The sequence below is a fragment of the Gavialis gangeticus genome, unplaced genomic scaffold (assembly GCF_001723915.1).
Source record: "Gavialis gangeticus isolate Ggan-Ray unplaced genomic scaffold, GavGan_comp1, whole genome shotgun sequence".
Lineage (NCBI taxonomy): Eukaryota > Metazoa > Chordata > Crocodylia > Gavialidae > Gavialis > Gavialis gangeticus.
In genome coordinates, this window is record NW_017729011.1 from 3,386,465 (window position 1) to 3,407,960 (window position 21,496).

General features: G+C 48.2%; 1 protein-coding gene across 6 annotated transcripts in view; it reads right to left on the reverse strand.

Annotated features, from left to right (window-relative positions):
• The window catches only part of RGS3 (regulator of G-protein signaling 3), a 222,393-nt gene that overhangs the window by 171,488 nt on the left and 29,409 nt on the right, over positions 1–21,496 (reverse strand). For all 6 annotated transcript variants that reach the window (XM_019510367.1, XM_019510370.1, XM_019510366.1 and 3 more), the window contains 6 exons: positions 13,354–13,404; positions 9,603–9,661; positions 8,521–8,615; positions 7,415–7,483; positions 4,999–5,059; positions 753–843 (listed from right to left, as the gene is read on the reverse strand). In XM_019510367.1, the coding sequence (XP_019365912.1) occupies positions 753–843; positions 4,999–5,059; positions 7,415–7,483; positions 8,521–8,615; positions 9,603–9,661; positions 13,354–13,404 (426 nt within the window). The remainder of the gene's footprint in view (positions 1–752; positions 844–4,998; positions 5,060–7,414; positions 7,484–8,520; positions 8,616–9,602; positions 9,662–13,353; positions 13,405–21,496) is intronic.

Below are 21,496 nucleotides of genomic sequence, written 5' to 3' on the forward strand. Positions count from 1 at the left end.
ACACACACACACACACACACACACACACACACACAGTGTTTCATTTTAATCATGGAAAAATTTGGATTTTGGGTTACTTCTATAAATCTGAAAATTAGGGATTTTTTTTTTTTTTTTTATCAGAGAAAATAAGGATCCCTAGTAATCAAGTAAGGAGCAGAAAATCCCTTGCAACAGCTAGAGGGCTAATGGATTTGGGGATGGTCAGGATACCATCAGCAGCTGTTGCCTGAGAGAATGGACTACTGGGAACACTCCTGCCCAGGGCTAGCATATGACTAGGGAGTTCAGCAGAATCCTGGTTTCTCACATGATGCCCCAGCAGCCCAGGAGCATCTTTCCCAGAATATCCCACTGTTGCATTTCCTTCTTCCAAATGTCAGCTCCAGCTGTACCGATGTGCTAAGAAGCACTCCCACCATCAGAGCTGGGAGCAGCACTGATGAACAGTGTGAACACTGGTGAACAGTGTTGGCAACTACTAAGGGAGATTTCCAGCTGGGACCAGCTCCACACATCTCAGCAGGAGACTTGGTGGAGTCACCAGACAGAGGTATCACCCATAGTCACAGGGCTCCACACCTCCCCTGGAGGTACAGCTACAGGGCCAGCAGGCTCTGCTGATTGGCACCCAGCTGGGCCTAGCCCCATTCAGTCATAGGATGGCAAGGAACAAGACTCCTTCTCTTTCTATGCTCCACTAGTTCTTGGGACCATAATCTCTCCAGGACACTTTCCCATGGGAGACTCACCTCTGCTCTGCTTCAGACGCCGCATGGCCACCTTCAGGTGTTTAGTCCTGCCCAGGTCCTCACCAAGGAGGTAGTACCAGCCACTGATCTCCTAGGGCAAAAGAAGAGCAGATAGGAGTGGCAGAGAGCATGCTTCTGAGTGCTGGAACATGCTGAGCTTACCCACGGAAAGCACCCAAGGCACTCCCAATGCCAGGGATGTCGCCCATAGCTGCTCACCTCAACTGTTTGTTCTTGGGTTTAGCCATACTGTATTTGGAGCAAGACCAGAAGGAAAAGAGCACCAGTGAACCGGCCAGGGACCAGTGAATCTCAGGGCTCCTTTAATTTATGTCTCACTGCACATTGCCCAGATGACTTTTTTAGCATCTGGACATTACCAGAGCAAAGAAGCAATCTGGCCCAATCCCCTTTCTCCCGCCATGCCCCCCCTAGGAGTCTGACCTGGCGATCTAGCCATTATCTCTAGGGAAGTGGAGTTCCAGATGCGCTTCAGCCTCTTTATGCACCAGAGGGGTCACATCAGGTGGAGACCAGGCCTAGGTCACTGCATGTACCCCCAGGATTTCTACACCGATGATGAGGTGCAGGTCTGCAGCACAGCCAAAGTCAGGGCTCAGCAGCAGTGGGGGCAGTGGCAAAGTGGCAACAGTGCAATTTCTGCACTGACTGTGGAGCTGCAGCCCAGTCAGAACCGGCGCTCAGCAGCAGTGTGGGCAGTGCACCACCACCCCCCACGCCCCACTGCTTACACATTGTCGATGCCTAGTAGTGACCTTGCACTGCTACTGAAACCTCTAAAAACTCTACAGTGGCTTGAGCGAAACTTGCTCAGTCCCTACCAGAACTGGGCCCACATCACACTTGCCATCTACTGGGTGCCAACAAAGAGACCCTGGTTCTAACTTTGTCACTAGAAAGGATATTTCCCAATTTTGACAACAGCTTTCACCAGCACGGGTAGGGAATGCTAGCTGTACTGCAGCTAGGCTCCCTCCCAACAAACAGGATTGTTAACCCTCCAGAATTGCCCTGGAGTCTCCAGAAATTAGATATAAATCTTCAGGAGACTGCTGAGAATCACTCAGGAGATAAATGATAGGGCATTCATTAAAATAAATATTAAATATTGAATCCAATTTATATGGTAGTCCAGTGGACTTTTAAAATGTAATAGTAACATGCATTTGCCTTCCTGATATAAAGTCTATGCACCATAATCTATGACTGATATACACAAACACACAGGCATGTTCGCATTGTGTGTTGCAAGTATGCTGGTGTTTTGGAAGCCTCCCAGAATAAATTCAAACAGAGTTGGCAACCCTACTAGCAAGCCAAGCATGCTGGAGCAACCACGCTGGGCATTTCATTCCATCAAGCCATGAAAAAGGGGTTGTTTAGAGGAAGCAGGCAGCAAGCAGGAAACTGTCTCAAAGAGTTTCGTGCAATAGCATATAGGGCACTAAAGCCAGGGATAGCTCTGGCCAACCACAGTGGTGCCAGCTGTGTGTTCAGATCAACCTCCAGACTCCTCCCTTAGGGCATTGTATGAATATGCACGTGTGAGGGAGCGGGGGAAGGTACACACGCACATGCACGTGCAGATACACATTCTTGCCCCCAAGCACTGAGCTCAGACGCTGCAATTAGCCTATAGAATTCATTGCCACAGCTTAGTAAGATTCCAGAAAGGATGAGATGCTCCAGGGAGAGTGCAGATGAGCAATTTCTTATAGGAGAACAAGGGCTTCGGAAGGAACTTAAACCCTCCTGCTTCTAGACTTGAGCAAACTTGAGACTTGAGATTCACTGATGTCACAGTCAGGACCAATCATTCAATCACCCAGGATGACCTCCTGTATGACACTAGCCCAAAAACCTTCCCCAGATAGTCCTACATCCAGCCCAGAGCTAGTGGCTAAGCCAGAGTTTATTTTTACAAAGATTTCAACTAGATTGATTGTGTTTAATCTCTTGCAATAAATCAAGTTCACAGACCTCAAATCATTCACCAGCTTTCCTAAATCCATTTGAATTTACCAGGCTCCTTTTTGACGTGCAACCACCAGAACTGGAGGCAGTATCCAATAATGAAATCTCTACATGACAGGGACTAAGACAAAATTTCCTTGTGAGCAGGTAATTCCACAACTGCTTATACTGAAGAGTCCCCGTATCTTCTGCCACTGCCACAAACAGGACACTGGATAAGTTGGGCAATTCCAGTGTTTCCTGTGTTTTTCAGGACTCAGAGGTGGGAATTGGTAGAAAGAAAAAACCAGTGTATTTTAAATCTGTATTATCACAGTGCAGCCAGGCTGTGGCAGCACTGGTTTGACAGTGTTCCCTGCTGCCCACTCCTTTGTGTTGAGTCTACAATGGGAAATAATGCTACTGCTAGCCCAGCCCACAACGTGTCTGCTCCAGTGCACAGAATGGTAACAAGACAGCAACTGTGAGAAGAGTAGCAGTCGCCTCCCATCCCCCTCTGGTGAGAGGGTTAGCGAAAGTGTATCATGATTATCAAGCAATGGAGCAGGAATGGATGCTCCTGGCTGGAAACCATGGGACTGTTTCAGGATAACTCCACAAATAACTTGGGTGGTGCATCCCTGTGTGGCTATGATGGTCATGAATTAACCCAAGGGACAGAGAACAATCAAAACCCAGGGGTGCAGAGCAGGAAGTGGGGCTCAGGGAGAAGCTGGGTCTTAGGACATAGGAATTATCAGGTCAGTTCAAATTCATGCTCAGGGTCTGGGATTTGATAATGCAGGACTACACACTTCAGAAGAAAGTGGCAGAAACCCTTCCAAAATAGATATAAGATAGGCTGCCCTATGCAGATTTTCTCTGGGTCTACAGTAGTTAGAGAGTAGAGTCTAACCCCTAAGACAGGAGGCTTGGTCTCCCTTCCAAAGCTCTTTTGCTAGCATTAACTATTAGCTAGAGAAACAGGTTTCTGCACAGCTGAGGATCCCAGCCCCATGGAACGCAGGTCACCATCTTCCCAGGCAATGTGTACGAGAGTTGCATGACTGGGCCATAAGTCCCCCCTGACAAGCTGGCCTGCCCCTGTTCACCATATCCATCTGCTCCTTCCCCATTGCTCTCCCACAGCTGGGCAGCCAACTCAGTAGCTTTGTTTGGAAATCTGACTTGTGTTTGCTGCACCCCGCTTTCTCCATCTCTTAAATGGGGCTTATTGTGACCCTGCTTCCTGGGGGTGGTGAGGATTAACCATCTGCAAAGCCCCAGAGCCTTACAAGGAAAGCATTGGGTGGTGATATCATCTGGGATTTAGAGGGTTAAACCAACACCTTGGGAAAGAGAAAAAGGGCAAGCCAGCAGGCTATGGGTTTGAGGGATGTACTCTCTAATGACTTTACAGAAGCAGATGGCAAGGCCCCTTTGGTTACTCCAGCCACCTGAGCTTCCAAAGCCATCTCCACAGGATATGAGCTCAAACCTCCCCAGCCCTGCTCACCAAATCCTTGCTGTGTTTCCCTCTGCTGCCAGCACCTTCTCAGCCTCATTCAACTCAGCTTCCCACCAGCTCATTCCCACCCCAGTTTTACCCAGGCCAGGACTCAGAAGACCAACATCCTTTGCATATTAAGGACATGGCAGGACAAAGGGAGTAGGGGGGAGGGAAGGGGGGTTAACTGTATCAGCCACTTCCCTTAAAAAGTTGTTTGTGGAAGAGGAGGGCCCATATCAGCAAGTGCCCTGGGCTCACAAATAAGACACCAGGTATGGTAGCAGGTGTTGCTGACTGAGAAGCTGTCACTGTCCTCTGCTCTCTCCAGGTCCCACCCTCAGTAGGGGCAGAGATGGGGTTCAAGGACCCAGGTCCAGAGTCCCCTCTCCATCTGCTCTCCAGAACCAAACTCTGACAGCCTTGCTCTGCACTCTTGGAAGTCATAAAAGGGCCATTAGTGCTGGGAACAAGACTAGGGTCCTCCCCAACCAAGATGGTACCTTCCAAGCTCCACCCCAAAGTACAGCTCACCAGCTCCTGCCCAGACAGCAGGGCATACAGCTCCACCTGCTCCCTCCACTGGAGAGCAGAACACCCCCCTAGCACTTCCAATCCATTCTCCTACCAGCCTCCCTGGGAAGGCCCCAGCACCCTCCTCCATAAATGCAGGATGTTTCAGGCAAGGGTTCTTTCAAAATTCCCATAACTCCCTGACTGCCTTATAGAGAGGAGCCCAAACCAATTGTAGACTGCTCACTGTACCTTGTCTGGGGTCAAGAGAGACTTCACTCCAAAGCTCATGCAGCCAATCAGTTCACTCTGTCTGGAAAGGATTGGGAAAAGGGTTAGCATGCCGCTGCTGAAGTCCCCCTGTGGCAACAGCCCTACACAAGCACATTTTTCTATGGGCTTCCCCTTCAAGCACCACCTTGCAAACTCCACTTGCCCTACAGATCCATGGAAACCTCCCCACTCCCAGCTCTGCTCTGACCTCATTCCCCATGCCAAGAGACCCAGCTCCCTTCAAGAGTAATATTAGCACAAGATTAAGGAGACATAGACAGCCCCCAGCCCCCACCTATTCCAAGCTATGTTTTTCCACTCTGCCTGACAACAAGGCCTTTGACCAATACCTACTCTTCCCATTCCGTCTCCAGCCTCCACTTTGCTGGTCATGCTAATTGTGATGTTGTAACCATGTTAATTGTGATGTCACCTCAGTCCTAACCATGGCTGGATTTCTGCTTCATAGGGCTGTGTCTGCCATATCAGGGACACAGAAGGGCTGGGAACTTGCATCTCAGTTTGTCCCAAAAAACCCACAATTCCCTAAAAGAGCATAGTCCAGTCTGAACAGGAGCCCTAGCTTTGCTGTTTTACCCTGGACAGACATTTTGCTGAGGGAAAGATGCAGGTTGCATACCCAGGCAGGACTTCTGGCTCAGCAGAGAGACCCTGGAAAAAGCACCTGGCACTTATATCCAGATCTCATTGGTGACAGAGCACAACACATATCTCCAGGTCCCAGACTAAGGTACAAAGATCATGTTCACTTCACATTAGCATTGCTGACAAATCCCATGCAGAGGCCTGAGAGTCCAGTACCTTGTCCCAATTTTTAACTTGGAAACAATAAGGGTGGAAGTGGAGTTTGGCATTTGCTTCAGTTTTATGAGTTAAATTACAAGGGAAGTTTTTATGTGTTTTTTTAAAGCAGCCTTGTCATTCCCACCTTTAGGGCAGCTCTCTTTGGAGGTGGAGAGCACTGAAGGCAGCTTCCAGAGCCTTTATTTGAAGGAGGGGCTGAACCATTAGCAAAGAGAGCTTTTCTGCCAACTGTTTCTCAGGCATTTGAGTCAATATGAATTTCACCCACCCCCAAAAATGTAAGAGTTTTGAACGGACTTCATGAAAACCTCTTCTCCTCCCAGCTAACTTCCTTCCTGCTTGAGATGCCACAATCCCACCAGCTCTCCAGAGAGTCTTCTTAGGACAACGGAGGAAACAAGACCTGAATTTCTAATGTTAAAGGGAAACAGTGAAGCCATTTAAAAGCACTTGCTTCTGGAAGGCCTTCTTTCTAAGCAATATCTCCAATAGCTGTGCCTCCTATGGCAGCAGGGAGATATTCTTTACTACAGAATGGACTGACTGGGTTATGTCCCGGGAAGACAACTACCCCACAACACTGCTTTGGCACAGAAATGCTTCTGAGAGTGCAGGAGGTAAAGGATTGAAGAAACATATCACTGAGCTCAGGTGGCTAATGGGCAGCCGGCACTGGCTGGAGCAGGTCAGGAGGTGGGCAGGGCTTTCCTGGCAGGATGGAGCTTAAAGGACCCCAATACCTTTCCCTTCAGTATTTCTTGGATGCTATAAACCTGGCAAAATCTTCAGGTCTGCTCCATATCTACACACAAGTGGAGTGTGCCATGGCATTAGCTGCTGCTCATGTGACGTCTGATCACCTGTTATGCAAAGAGCACCCACGGTGACACCAGTGTCCACTTGGGGAGGCTATTCTGTAGAAAAAATACTTTCCATAAGCCATGCATAGGAACTTTCAAGCAGCAGAGCAGGGGGCCAGAGAGCCACCCTTGGGCTACTGCAGGCATAAGTGTGGGTAGACACCGGGTGAGCTTCCCCAAGGCAGAATTCTCTCTCAGCCACACTATCCAAAACCGTATGCAAAATGCTGCCCTGGCCCTAGCAGCGCCTTCACTAGGAGCTGAATTTGCTTAAATATCACCCCACTGTAGCAGGATGGGAGAGCCTGGAGCCTGGTCAGAGGCAGAACATGGAGCCTTCAACACTTGCAGCCTTCCAGCAGCCAACAGAAACGGAGGAGCAGTCAGGTCAAGTCAATCAGAAGCCTGCGCGCCGCACCCCCCCACCGCATGAGGAAGCAGATCCAGGACACGTGTCCTCCTCTTCCTGCAGATATCTGCACACATGGCTTGAGAAGACCTAAATCCAATGCCAGGGCTGCTCAAATGAAACAGCAGCAGCCTGCCCTCAGTGCACTCACAGCAGTCCCCAATGTCAAGGCTGAGCCATGGGGCAAAGGGCTCCAAAAGAGCTCACATGAAATTAACCAGAGCAGACAGTATGGTTCATTTTCTTAAAGAGACAGTTCTCCAGCATCCAAACCCCAGCCCCGTCCTAGCAGCACCTTTACCTGGAATTCCTCTCGCGGTTCCAGACTGTAACCAGAAGACGCTTTTGTTCATCTTCCTCTTGAACTGGGCTGTGACACAAGCCAGAGAAGATGGGATGTGAGTGCCACTCATCCAGAAGTACCAAGCATTTGGAAGTTTTAGCATGCTTTTACTGCCACAGTTCTGCCTCCTCAGACACAGGCACTTGCTGCAACTTTTTCTCCACAACCTGTCCCTTGGATCCCACACACATCTCCATGGCAAGCACTACAGAGTGCAGCCTTCTCCAAAGAGCTGCTGTACACTCATTTACTAAAGTGCAAGCTCCAACCCATTTTTATTACATAATAAAGAACTCTTGCTTGCATAGTTAAACAACAAGCCATTTGTTGTCGACACACTACTAGAAGAGAGGTAAACTCTTTAGGGCAGGTGATGAAATACAGCTCAGGTTGCTTAAGGGGAAAAAATCCTACAGGAAGATACATGTTAAGCATCAAAGCAAAAACACAACAAGAAAACCTACAAATCATGCTGTTAAATAATCACTCTGTTGCTGAATTAAATATTTTATGAGTGCAGAGGTCTCGCAACAGCAGGTCTGCAAGAGATAATGAGATCTACCAAAATGCTACAAGCCAGAGGGCTCCTTTACCATGCAAAGACATGCGATAGCTTTGGGAAAGCCGTTTACCTTCCTTGTTCATACTGATCCCCCGTTTCATTGCTGGCTCAGTATCTAGGAAATGGAGTTTGTTTCCCCAACTCCATATGGATGTATAGAAGCTACCCAATAAGAAACTCCAAATGGGCAGGAATATTGCTGTCATGCTGTCTATTGACAGCTTTGTGAGCTTCAGCAAAGCTCTGTTCAAAAGTTCAAGGCATTTCAGCTACAAGAAACAGCAAAATAATGTCTGTCACTCCTCATTTCAGTATAAAGCCTGTCATGCATGAGGCATGTTTATTAAAGATAATAGTTGAAGAGCCAATGCTGGGTCTTGGCTACAAGAGACTCACAGAGCACAGCTACTGTGCAAATTCGCTTCCAATTCCATTCAGAACACATGCCCAGTTTGGAACACAGCACAATAGGATGGGGCTGCATCTGACCATTCATACTCACAAGAGAAAGTGCTCGTGGAAGACGGGATTTTTGCTGTCCGGCACAGTCTTGGTCTTTTGCCTGCATTTCCGATCAGTGTCCGGTACTATGGACATCTTCATTTGGAGAAACAAATGACACATTAGCTCTCTCTCAGCAAACACAAACTCTGGTGAGTCATTACCTCATTGGTGCTATAATTACCAGGAGACCTGTAGAGCCAGCTGCATGGATGGCTAGGTCTCAAAGAGTGAGTGGAGTCTATGCTGGCCACATTTACAGATCACTTTGGATTGTACATGTCTAGCAACAACATGACAAAACTTCCTAGGGTAAAGCAAGCGGGACAAATGCTGCTCATGAGCAAATACTATGGAAAAAATACAAGTTAAATATCAGAAAATCCAGGGGTTGATTTAACAGCCCCGACCCCTCCCACCAAGGGGTTGGAGACCTGCACTAGGAGTGCATCATACACCATATTATATGGTGTGTTGCATCATATAATAGCATGCATTTTTGTTCAGTCAGGAAAAAGAGACAAAGAAATGACTTATTCAGGTGCCATCTGCTAAACCTGCCCCCAGTGTCTGCAGCACTTTTGCTACTGTTTGCCCAAGGCTGAACTTCTTTCTCCCCTTTCCGTAATCTGCATGATGGAATATTCTTGCAGAAAATGGTGAGCATAGGCACATAATCCTTGTTAACCCAAACCCAAGCAAAAGCCACTCAGCTGGCATGCAGCTCCAGGTGAGCAGTGATGCTGTAGCAGTAAATTCATGGTCAAAGGCTGACATCCCCACAGGAGCAATTAACACAGGGATCCAGCATCTTGCAAGAGACCAGCTGTCTTCACTCACCTGATGCAGGAAAAGCACTTGGCAACAGATCAATGTCGGAGGAGAGGTCATTCGAGACAAATGGAGAGCTCCATGCAATGGGTGTGACTTGATTTATTCACATCCCCGAACTAGGTGTTGGGAAGGGTGATAGTCCAGTGCATGCTTGGGAAAATAGACCTCAAAGCCAGGAAGGGCACCAAACAAGGTTGTCCCCACAGCACACTGAACCCAGAGCCTTGCAGCAACTGCAGAAGAACCCACCTTCACGTAAGAATCACACGTCCGGTACTCTTTGCCCATCAGGCCTTTTGCTTCCATAACTAAAAAGAAAATGAAATGTGGTTGGAAAAAGACAAGAAAAATAACATCTTCCCCCCACACTGTGCTCCAAGAATTCTCTGCTGCCCCGGCACTGCACACAGATAGCAGGGCTCTTCTTTGCTCAGAGCCTGACATGCAGCATTAAACCAGTCTCGCATAAAGGGCACAGGCTGGAAGGTGACCCGCCTGGCAGGCTCCTTGCATGCACCTCCCCAGCACCATGGGCACCCTGACAGCAGGGCAGGCTGCAGAAAGAAATGATCAATGGGTGTAGTATTTTTAAGTAAAATTGTACTACAAATACTGGCATCCTTGAGTGAAGTTTAAGGCAGATACAGCTCAGCATCCAGATGACAAATTGCATTTCATGTGCCTGGCTTCACACAACTCAAGGGCCCAAGGCACCTTGCCCCAGGGTCAAGTGTATCATCAAGTCAAATATCAAAAGCTCTGTGCTGATCTCAGCTCCGCCTATGCACGCCTAACATTGCTCTACTGACTGCAGCAGGGAGGTGTCGTGTTTTCCAGCCGTGTGAGTGAAATCAGAATCTGTCCCCAGTGCACAGATAGCACGTGGCATTCTGTCATGGCTGAGCAAAGGTCATTCAGAACATGCCCAGCAAGGTGGCATTGCCTTTTGCATTCAGCTGGGAGATGCATGCATTTCTCTTCATCAGAGTTGGGACCATTGGAAAATGCAACGCACAGTACAACAAATGCTATGGGAGCAGAGTGGGCTCAGCAAGGACCCACTGTTCTCGCATGCTATTTTCCAAAACTGTGTTTGGGGCTCACCCGCCCCAAAGGCTAAAAGGAGATATTGTGTTCATTCACTTTGGCTTCCAGCATCACCAGAGGATCCCAGCCACGGATGTCTTCAGTGACCTCACAAGTTGTGGCTGAGCTGGAGCAGATCTTTTAGAAAGAAATTCCCAGTCTTAGTTTAACACCACCAAGTGCCAGAGAGTCTACCCTATCACTAGTCAGCTCTTCCAGTGATTAATTGCTCTCTCACCACTGTGTTGAATACACATGCTTTACTTCTAGCCCAGATCTTCCTAGCTTCTGCTTCCCTGTATCCTATTCTATCTTTGCTGGATTAAAGAGCTTCCTGCTGTCTGCTCATGATGGCTCAGTTTGTCCCTAGGCTCTCATTCAGGGAAGCAAACACTAGTCAAACATATACTCGAATATGCCTGGTGGGATCTCTCATGCAGCCATTGGCTAAGGGTTAAGTGGTCTAGTTATGTGTGGTGGGGCTTCCTCCATGACCCCTGCGGAGCTGGTTACTACCCTCCATGGGAGTGGTACTTGGTTTTCAGCCTAACACTTCTCCTTCTGTACTTTCATCCCACTGAGCCCCTTGGGATTCAGCAGCCCTGCTCCATGGTGATGGAGGGATACTGCCCCTTTGCACCTGGCTCCACTTCTAATAGTTTTCTCAGATCAAGGACAACAGACGTATTCACAGGGGAAGGGGTTTTATTCCACCTATGACTCAGCTTTTTGCAAACTGAAAAAAGAAGAAGATGAGAATCAGCTGTTTAACTAAGGCTGGGTGAGTGGGGCACAACCAGCCCCCCAGTGCTAACTTAGAACATCCTACTTATGGCTCTGCTAGGTGTATATATGTGAGACCTCCAATAAAGCAACAAAGGTACCCAACACTCCTGATCCTCTACAGGGAAGAGAGCTGCCAAAAGTGGGTCTTTCGCTCCTTCTTGATGCAGCAGAATGAAGCGCTGATGACTCCATTTCAATTTTCTGCCAGGCACCTTTAACATTCTCCAGTGACATGCACCCAGCCCCACTGCTGGGGTTAAGCATTTTGCTCCCCTGTGCCATGTACACTGCTGTATAGTGCTGTTCATCTCTGAAAAGAGATCCAGCAAAATGCACATGACACATTAACATCACTTCAGGGGCTTTCACTCTCCTGTGGCGTGAGGACTGCACTGAGGACACAGCTTTGCACTGAATCCCATGGTGTCAGATGCACAAAGGCAGTCAGGCATATAAAGATACAGACAGGCATCTAGTAGAAATTAAAGAAGAACTACTCAACAGGTCAGGTGCCCAACTCCCCTTAAAATCCATGGGAGTTAGGTGCCTAATCCATTTGACACCTATTTCCATCTTAGGCACTTGACTCCCCTTGTAAATCCCTCTCTGATGTACTGGCAGCTGCTGTGGAATCCAGTGGTTTCAAGAAGAGCATGCTGGGCACTGCAAGCCCCTTTCCACCACCCCACTGCACTTTCTGAGCAGCAGTGGATGGTGAGCATTCAGGAGAAGTGGGGATCACTCAGCCCCTCCCAGCACAGTGCCCCATTTCAGTGCAGCACAAGCCAGCAAGACCCTTGAGGTAGGGTGGAACGAGCTCTGGGGTTCATACTATTTGAGGCTAAAGAGCACAGTGCCTGCACTGTCAAGTGGAAGAGTTGGGGGCTTGTACCCCAACTCCCAACTGAAGCCCCATGCAGCAGCAGCATAGTCGGCCTACACAGCGAATGAGAACAGCAGCACTCCAGCGGGGAAGCCAGCTCCTCTTTCATGCTCCAGAGGGTTTGACAGAGCCCACTGGAATCAAAGTGATTTGGGAAACTGGGCTGTAGCTGTAATGTTGAGCTCAGTGATTCTGGCTCCTGGAGGGAACAGAGGAAAGGAAAGGGATGGACAGAGAGTGATGTGCAGACAAGCAGGCAGAGAGGGAAGGACTCTGGCTCTGCTCTCAAGAGCTAAACCCAAGCCGGTTGGTAATGGATTTGCAACTATCACTGTTAGAAAGTTGTTTAGTGCCAGTAAATGTCATGGGTGCTGTAAGAGACCTAAAGCCTCATCCCACCAGGCTCCCATACCAGGTCTGTGAGTGTGCCAGCCAGAAAGGGCCCCTGTATCGGGGCTACCCTGGATAGGTCCTGCAGCTGCAACACTGTTGACTCATTCATGGGAGAAGTGAGGTATGGTAGAGACCAGGAAGGTCCTGCCAGGAATGAACCTGCTTCACCTGGTTAAAAAACCTGACTAGAGCCGGGTAAAGGAAGGTAAAGGGTAAAGCACTGCTCTCCTCACACAATGGAGTCTCTGCAGACCCCACTGATGAGACTGTACAGACCCCTGTCCTGCCCTGCACTGCTCTGTCCCTTCTTGCACTGGCTGCACCACATATAAAGGTTAAGGAGCCTATTGCCACCTTAGCAATAGGATTGGCCCTTTCAGGTCCAACAGCACACTCTCATGGCAGAGATCCCCCCAGGAGAGCTGGGTGCAACTCTTCAGGGAGCTGGGAATTCAATAGGTAGAAACGGGCAGTTCTGGGGCCACCAAACCTATTTGCAAATTTGAATCAAATTTGGCAAATGGCATTAGCCAAAAAAAGAAAAAAGGAAGGGAAAATCAGAAGAGACAAAACATCTTGACTTTTCCTTTTAAAACAATATTTGTATTTTGAAACAGCCAGTGTTTTCAAACAATGGGGTTAAAAAAGGGTTAAATAACCTAAACAGGAAAAGTTTCGGTCCACCCACAATGGAAATGTTCACTCCCAGCAGTGGACCCCAGTGTATAGCACTTGGGCCTGTGCAAGACCCCACAGAGGGCATCCTCTCCAGAGCTGGTTTCATCTGTGCTCATGACCATGACTGGGGGCTGTGGCACCATGTCGAGTTCAACACAACCGAGTAATACTTACTGTGCAGCATGAGACACCCGCCCTGCACGTCGATGGACAGCTTCAGCTGACCTGAGGGCAGAAAGCAAAAGCAGCAGGTAAGGGAGCTGATGTGGAAAACACCCTTGGAGATTTCCCATCAAATAGGCTTCAACAGCCTGACTGGCCAGAGACAGAGAGACCCCCTCAATACACACAGTTTCATCCTATATGACCAGTTTCATCCCAGCCTCTCTGCAGCAGTTGCACAATGTGCTGCCTACTCCTGGCTCTGATCTTAAGAAAGGGATTATAATACTTGACATTCCCTCAGTTCCTCTGTCCCAGGTCCCATGTAAAAGAGTGGACCTGGCATGTTGGTGTAAGGACTAGTGGTGTATCGTGCTGTGGAGACATGGAGTGAGTCAAAGCCAGTAGGTGCTCCTAAAGCAACTGCACCCACACAGCCATGTTTCTGAGCTGTTTCTGATTTGTAGCCAGTGCCAAACTAAGGGGGAGCAGAGTTTGAGAGCAGAATATGGCACAGAACAAGTAATGGCCAGAGGGAGCAGAGGACTGAGAGGTTCAGACCAAAACAATTGGTCCTGGTGGAAGAAAGGCCAACTCCTTAGAGCGCTGCTTTGTCCAGGAAGCCAAACCCAGACATGCCCCAGCAGCACTGGAAGCACAGGACCAGGACACGTTTGCTGTTCAGAGAAAGGAGGAGCTGAAGCCAGCTGCCCTCTCAAGCCAGATGCCACACAAACACCTCCAGCCCTGGCAGACAAAACATCTCCCATTGTTCAGGCCTACACTTCTCCAGCCACATGGAGAGAGGAGCAGATGGCAAGGGGCTGGCCTCTTGCCTGCCCACAACTTTGAGACAGGAACATCTGCTAACATTATTACCATCACAAAGCAGTGGGGCTTGTTCCCAGTGAGAAAGCCCAGAGTTTAATCAGTCAAGTTCACTTTACTAAGAAAGAGAAGTGAAGCCTCTGCAGCTCTGAGCCCCACATGCTGGCAGAGTGGCCAGTGCAGAGCTAGGACAGTGCAGAGGGCCTCCTGCGTGTGCGGCACATCGCTGGGTCATGGCTTCGTTGAGTACCCTGAGCATTCCAGTCTGAGGACTGAAGCATCAGCCTAAGAGAGACCTGGGAGAAGAAGCAATGTAAGACATGCGCATATGCAAGCAATGCCCACAAGGAGAACGCACCAGACCAGAGCCAGGGCCATGGTACAGCTGGCTGCATTAGCTCTATATCACCACTGTCGTGGCATCTTTCATTCCAGGATCTCACTCTGCTGGCAGCAGTACCAACCACAGCACTTAGCATCCATATGGCAGATGACTTGCTATTGCTACCATTGTGCCAGTCATTAGTCACAGCCCCATGGTTCAAAGAGAGAACAGAGAGCCCCATCAATGATAACTAACTTCAGCACCCCTTTCAGCTGGATTTGTGACTTCCAGACTTCTGAAGATGCTTCCAGCAGCCCCATGAATTGCAATCAGCTTTTTGGGCCCTGCTAAGCTAACAGTGGTCCACTTGGCATGCAGAAGCCAATTTGGCCTGAGAGGCCTTTTACTCCTAGAGAGCAAACTAGTGACACTGCCATCCCAAGCAAGCAGCCTGGGCATTGCTCCCATAATCATCTGCCTACTGCACCATGGGTGTGGCATGTTGCCATTGCTGGAGTTGGTACACCATGCTTTCCAACTGTCACAAATGTTCAGGCTATTTCCTGTGACCAACTGGAGGCTTCTTGGTGAGCTGTTATGCATTGGGTCTCATAGCCTGTGGGGGTCATGACAAGAATAACACAGTGTTTGCCCACAGAGAACAAAAGTGGCCATTTTTACCATGCCTATCACAGCAAAGGCAAATATTCCCCACTGCCCGAAAGATAGTAGTGCAGGGTGCTGGCCTCCCTAGAGGGTAAAATAGGCAAGGGCTTATCTGTGGGGGAAACAGCACTTAACATTACGCTTCCTGCTTCCCTAAGTCACATACTGCAGCAAAGGACAGAGACCAGAATGCAGCTGTGTGCAGAAGTGACCCCAATGCCAAATGCAAGTTAACGCCATGGTAGCAGCAATGGAGCAAACACACAATGCTTACAGCAAACAGCCTTATACAGGTGCATGTCACTCAACTCTGGAGTAAAGTTATCCATCAGGAAATGGGAGTAACTACTCTGTAGTGGTCCCCTGTCCACATCCTTTGTCAATGCATCCTGGAGCAGCTGTTTGCTCAATACAACCCGACTCTTCCACCATTGCCTCTTAGTGGCCAGGTGCTATAAAAGCACCAGCTGCAATCAGCTACAGTAGCTTGGAGTCATGTCTACAGTGAAGCAGCAGCAAGTTCTGGCCAGGTTGCCCCTTAAGCAAGCAAAAATCAACACAACCACTCTGTGCGGGAAGAGCTCTGGGATCCTGGACTAAAAAAATCATGGGACAAGTCACTTCCCCTCTCTACACTGTGACTTCACCATCTGCAAAGCAGAAATAATGAAATTCTTCATCCTTGTAAAGTGCTTTGAGAACTAGGGATGAGAAGCCTGATGTTATTAAAAGTTGACATTGGTCAGACACCACAATGTTTGGGAGTTACCATTCCTAAGAGCTGCTAAATGCCATGTACCCCAGAAAGGATCCTTAAGTGGGTTTGATGCTCTGGGTGGATTCCCAAGGGCCACAGGAATCTCTAAACAGGTAGTTAAGCCAGCTGTAAGGTTCTTGACGCTGCCAGGGTGAGAGCAGATGGGCTGGATAGACAAGATTTGGCTTCGGGAACTTTCTAGTTACTTTTCCATAAGGTATCTCTGGAGATCCTCCAATATTTTGGAGAAATCTTCATTCCCATCTAGCTACACTTGGAGTATGAGGAAACTCTACCATAAAGCCCTGAGCTAGATCCAGGCCAAAAGACTAATTTTACTGAGTTCCTTAGAAGCCCTGAAAATATGTTGTTGTTTTTGTTATTTACATTTATATCCTACTCTATCCAGAAAGGCTCAGAGCAGCTTACAGTAAGCAACAAACAAGCTTATTCCCCAAATGACACCCCATTTTAATTGTTCTGTGTTGATCTGAAACATTTTTTTTTAACATTTCTCATGAACCAAAAAAAAAGGGGGTGGGGAACAGGACGACGACACACTAACTTTTAACTAAATGTAACGTGTCAAAACAGACTGCCTCATTTCATTTTCAAGCTTAATTTTCCTTTAAATACAACTGAAGTCTATTCAAACCAACCATCCCTTTGCATCAAAGAGTTTTGTTCTGGAAGCGTTGAAATAAACCATGTTCATTTTTTTTTCAGAATTTATCTTAGGATTTTTTATTTTGATGAAAATTCATTAGTGAACTCAACACAAATTTGCAAAATGTTTCAGTCCACCCAAATCTAACTTTTTTCCGGTAAAAATGGAACCACCAAAAATGTCACCCAGCTCTGGTTCTGACATATCACCTTAACTCAGTAGTTCTCAAACAGGATGCCAGAGCAGCATGGGGTGCTACTAGACCTTTTCAAGGGTACAGTAATGCCACCACTGTGGTCAGGTGAAACTGCCCCACATACTATGTTTCCAAGAGGGTGAGCTACTACTGCCTTAGCCACTCAAATCAGCCTTAAAACTGACTCCTACAGGCATCTAGTTAACCAAAGTGCTTGCTGCTTTGGTATTATAGCTCCTGCTTGGCTCTGACATTGTGGGTGCAGGTGAGACAGGGAGAGAAGCACAGAGTCGGGGCACAGACAGAAAGAACACTTGAACCGTTCAAAAAATGTTACTGATTGGGAACCAGTGCACAGAGAAAACACCAGATTTTATCCCAGCTAGTGTAAATCAGTGCAGCCCTATTGAAGTCAGTGTTTATTTACTCCAGCTGAGAATTTGGCCTTTGGGGTTTAACATGCTACCAGAACAAGCCCAGCCTTTGGACCCCCACTTTAACCCTTTTCCTATCTTCAGATCTCTGAAACCGTGGGAACAATCTTGTTGTTCCACAATTAACACTTAACAATGGTTATGCTGTGAAAGCAAAAGGATCCCATCTAACCAAGCGTGACCAGGAGTCAGCCTGCTAATGAATGGGGCCCGCAAGGAGAAAAGAAGCTTTTGTGCAAGGATAACTTTGGGGGAGTGGGGAGAGGAAGAGCATGTGAGAGAATCAGACCGAGGAGTGGCTAAGGGGGATCTCATCTCCCTGAAAGAGCATGTGGCACTCCTACATCCTGGGCTGAGCTGAAATAGAGCTTGAAGCAGATAACAAGGGTGCAGCAGGGGTGAGGGTTTTTGAAGTCATCTGAGGTTCATTTTCTGCCCACTAACAACAGTCTATAAAGGAGTACTCTGAGTAGGCAACGGTCAGAGGAGCAGAGTGTGGTGTGCTGAGGCACCTAGTTGATTTGATTATGCTGCATGCAATTATACAACCACTATCTATCATTTTTGGTTTATCATAATAATGAAGCCCCTGTTTCACTAGGTGCAACACAAGTACTTAACAAACAGATAGGGGAAGGACAAAAGCAATGTAACAAAGGCACTGAACTTTATGGAAAGTGTTAACCTCCTGCTGGTGCATTAGAGATTGATCCCAGTGGTCTCATCCAGTGTGAAAAGCCTTTTCTTCCTATAGGGAACAGGCTGTAATGCTATAATGATTTCTCAAAACAGATTTTTCCCAGCCTTGCTCTAGCCACTGGGATAAACTTTAGCTGTAAATGGATGCTTAGGAGACAACTGAAGCCCAGTTTGAGGACAGAGCCTCTTGAACTAGGGAGTGGGATTCCAAATGGCTTATGTGATCCTTTCAGTGGGATCCCCAGCCCTTACCAGCTTGGTACTGGTTTCAGCAGCCCTAGGGGTTTGGAGCTGTGAAATGACCTCTGTTTCTGGGAGGAGTCTGAGAACCGGTGGTGCAAGAGCCTGAGGAAAGGATTTGTTAAACAAACAAAACTGCAGCCACATGGAAATAGGGTTCCAGTGGAGGCATTAATATTTTCTCAGACAGGCAGTCTGCTGCTCTTCCCACTAATCTCTGCTGGAAGGAAAGGCAGCCCCTTTCCTTGCACTGAATGCTGAAAACTCTTGTAAACTCTTCAAAAAAAAATCAAGGCACAAGGAGCCAGTTTTGTCGAGTTTCCCCCGACTGACGGGATGTGTTCAAGGGCTGCATTTCCACCTACCTTCAAGTCCACAGAGCTAGAGGACGCTAAAAAAAAAATGGCTCTGTGCCCTGTTTTCCATGTTCCTTTTGCACAGAGCAATGAGGCTTTCTGCACCCGTCCCCAAAGGGTGAAGTTTTCTTTGAAAAAGTGTGGTTCCTCATGTGTCTGTGTTTACAAAGGTGAGCCTTGTCTACCCTTCCAGCCCCAATGGACAACCGTGAAGCACCGGGCCTATGCCCACAGAGGCTTGCTCGCACTAGGAAAAAGCTAGGGAGGCTTGCTCGCACTAGGAAAAACTAGGGGGACTTTTACAAGGAACAACTAACACAAGACAACTGTAACATCCTAGTGGAGTAAGGAAGAGGGTAGCTGGATCTCAACAAGCAAGGAAGTGAGAGCTGATTACGTGTTAGGGAGAATTATCAGCCTTCAGATTCTTTGAGATTTGATTTTTGCTCATGTTTGTAGCTCCTGTTTAACACAAATGCCTAGGAGCTGTGAGGTCTGTAGGTAAAGAGTTGCACCCCGCTCCACACCCAAGACAATCAGACCAGGACTGTGGGAGCCTCCCTTCCACTTCTTGCACCTGCCAAGGAGCCCTCCAGCCCCAACAGGAAAGTCAGCCTCGTCACACCTGGTCCCTTTTTCCAGTCCATCTGTATCCATCCCAAAAGCACAAATTCTTCTAGGCCAACTTTAAACAGAAATCATTTGTAGCAGTGTCCCACCAGCATACTCTCATCTCAGCACCAAGTCAGCCACCACAGGTATCCTCATTCAAACATACTTGCACGTTGTTGAGAATAACAGTTTCATGATACCACTCAGTCAGTGCTTGATTCAGAGAGAAGAGCTACCATCTCTACCAGCGTTGTGAATCACCTCTCAGGATTTCACTAAGTGTCACTAGTCTCAGGGTATTCGATGTTTGTAAAGTGCCAGCTCCTGGAGTCAAGGAGATTATGGGAGAATTTCAGTCTTCATTTACAAAAATGGAATTTTCTGGCCTTCGGGTTGCAGAGGAAAGCTTAACAGAGCCATCCGGATGCATCTCAAGGTTCAAAACCCAAAAGGCCCACAAACATGAATAAAAAATCATTAACTATTGAATCTTGTGATTTTCAAGTAAGCGTCTGCTTTTTGGGTCTGACTCAGAAAACTGGAGTTCTTGGGACTAACAGTTCCAGGTACGTCAACGGGGGCACCACCACACCTTGCCATCCTGGACTGTGACCCTGGCCTCAAGATGGGGCGGGGAGGGAAGGGCAGCAGTGATTCGGGGTGAGTGACTGTATTCCCTATGGAGGGGGACATCCCGGCAGACTCAGGCAAGTAGAGTTCCCCCTCTGCTTCCAGCTGATAAAGGCAGGAATTGCATGATTTTCTGCACTGAATTTTGACATTTTTTTAAACCTTTTAAATTGGACTGTGCTGCTGTGAAAAGAAAAAGGTACAGCATCACTGAATCTCAGTATGGAGAATCTGCATTGCCTCAAGGAGAAAAAAGTCACCCCTCTATGTATAAAATAAGCAACAGCTGAGATTGTTAAGGCCCCAGGAGAAGTCAGACCAGTGTGGGGTTTGTCATGCACATACGCATACAGAAGCACATGCACACTTTCTTTTAATGCTTTCCTTGTATTCATCCTCAGCTCCCTTGGGAAGAGACTGCCATTTCCCTACAGCTGCCTGCTGCTCTGCTCCGCAACTCACCACAGGGAACGAGCAGCCAGGAATGTCTTTGGACATGCTTCCCTCCAAATAGTAAGGCCTATCTGACGCACATTGGGAATATGGACCAAACAGAGTCAGGAGGCTGTGGTGTTTCCAAGCAGATCCCACACCAAAGCTTGGTACCCAGCACAGCAGACAGCCTGGGTACCCATTTGCCCTCATTTCCTGGTGGAATAGTTTGTTCAGCTCCTTCTTTGGTTACGAGTATTTCTGCGCCTATTCAAAACCAAAAAGATGGCTCCAACATGGCATCTGAGGGAACTGAGAGGGTCCAGAGGAGGGCCACCCGCATGATCAGGGGGCAGCAGGGCAGGCCTTACAAGGAGAGGCTATGGGACCTGAACCTGTTCAGCCTCCACAAGAGAAGGCTGAAAGGGGATCCGGTGGCTGTCTATAAACTGGCCAAGGGGGACCACCAGGGAACGGGAGTGACCCTGTTCCCCCGAGCACTACCAGGAGTAGTTAGGAATAACGGCCATAAGTTGACTGAGAGTAGATTCAGGCTAGACAGTAGGAAGCACTACTTCACAGTCAGGATGGCTAGGATCTGGAACCAACTTCCAAGGGAAGTGGTGCTCGCTCCTACCCTGGGGGTCTTCAAAAGGAGGCTAGATAATCACCTTGCTGGGGTCGTTTGACCCCAGCACTCTTTCCTGCCATGGCAGGGTGTCGGACTTGATGATCTGCTCAGGTGCCTTCCGACCCTAGAAACTATGAAACTGTAAGGGCCTGCAGTCCTGACTGCACAGTGACACTCCAGCTAGGGATAGATATTACACATAAACCAATTTAAGTGATCAGAAACTGGTTTAAACCACCTGTAACAGAACATATGTTCAGTGTACATAAACCAGTCTGAAAATTGCTGAAACCAGTTTGAGATAAACCTGCTTGAATGTAGTAACTGATTTGGGTCAAACTGGTTTATGCAATGTCTGTCCCAGACTCCTTGCTGGTTTAAGATATACCAGACACCCCCAGCATCCCAACATGCTCTCTGGGCTGGGTAGGGCTCTCTCCTCCACAGCAAGGCTGGCCCCACCCCTCTGCTCCTGGGCTGGAGCTCTGGCAGAGACTTGCAGACACAGCAGAGTCTGCTGGCCTTCCTGTGCCCCCCTCCTCCCGCCCCCTCACCACTCTGCTTAAGCAGGGAGCCCTTCTTCCTCTCTGCCATAGCACAGATCATAGCCAGCATGTGGTATGTGAACTAATGCTGTGTAGGGCTCCAGCAGAGACTGCAGACACAGCAGGGTCTGCCTGGC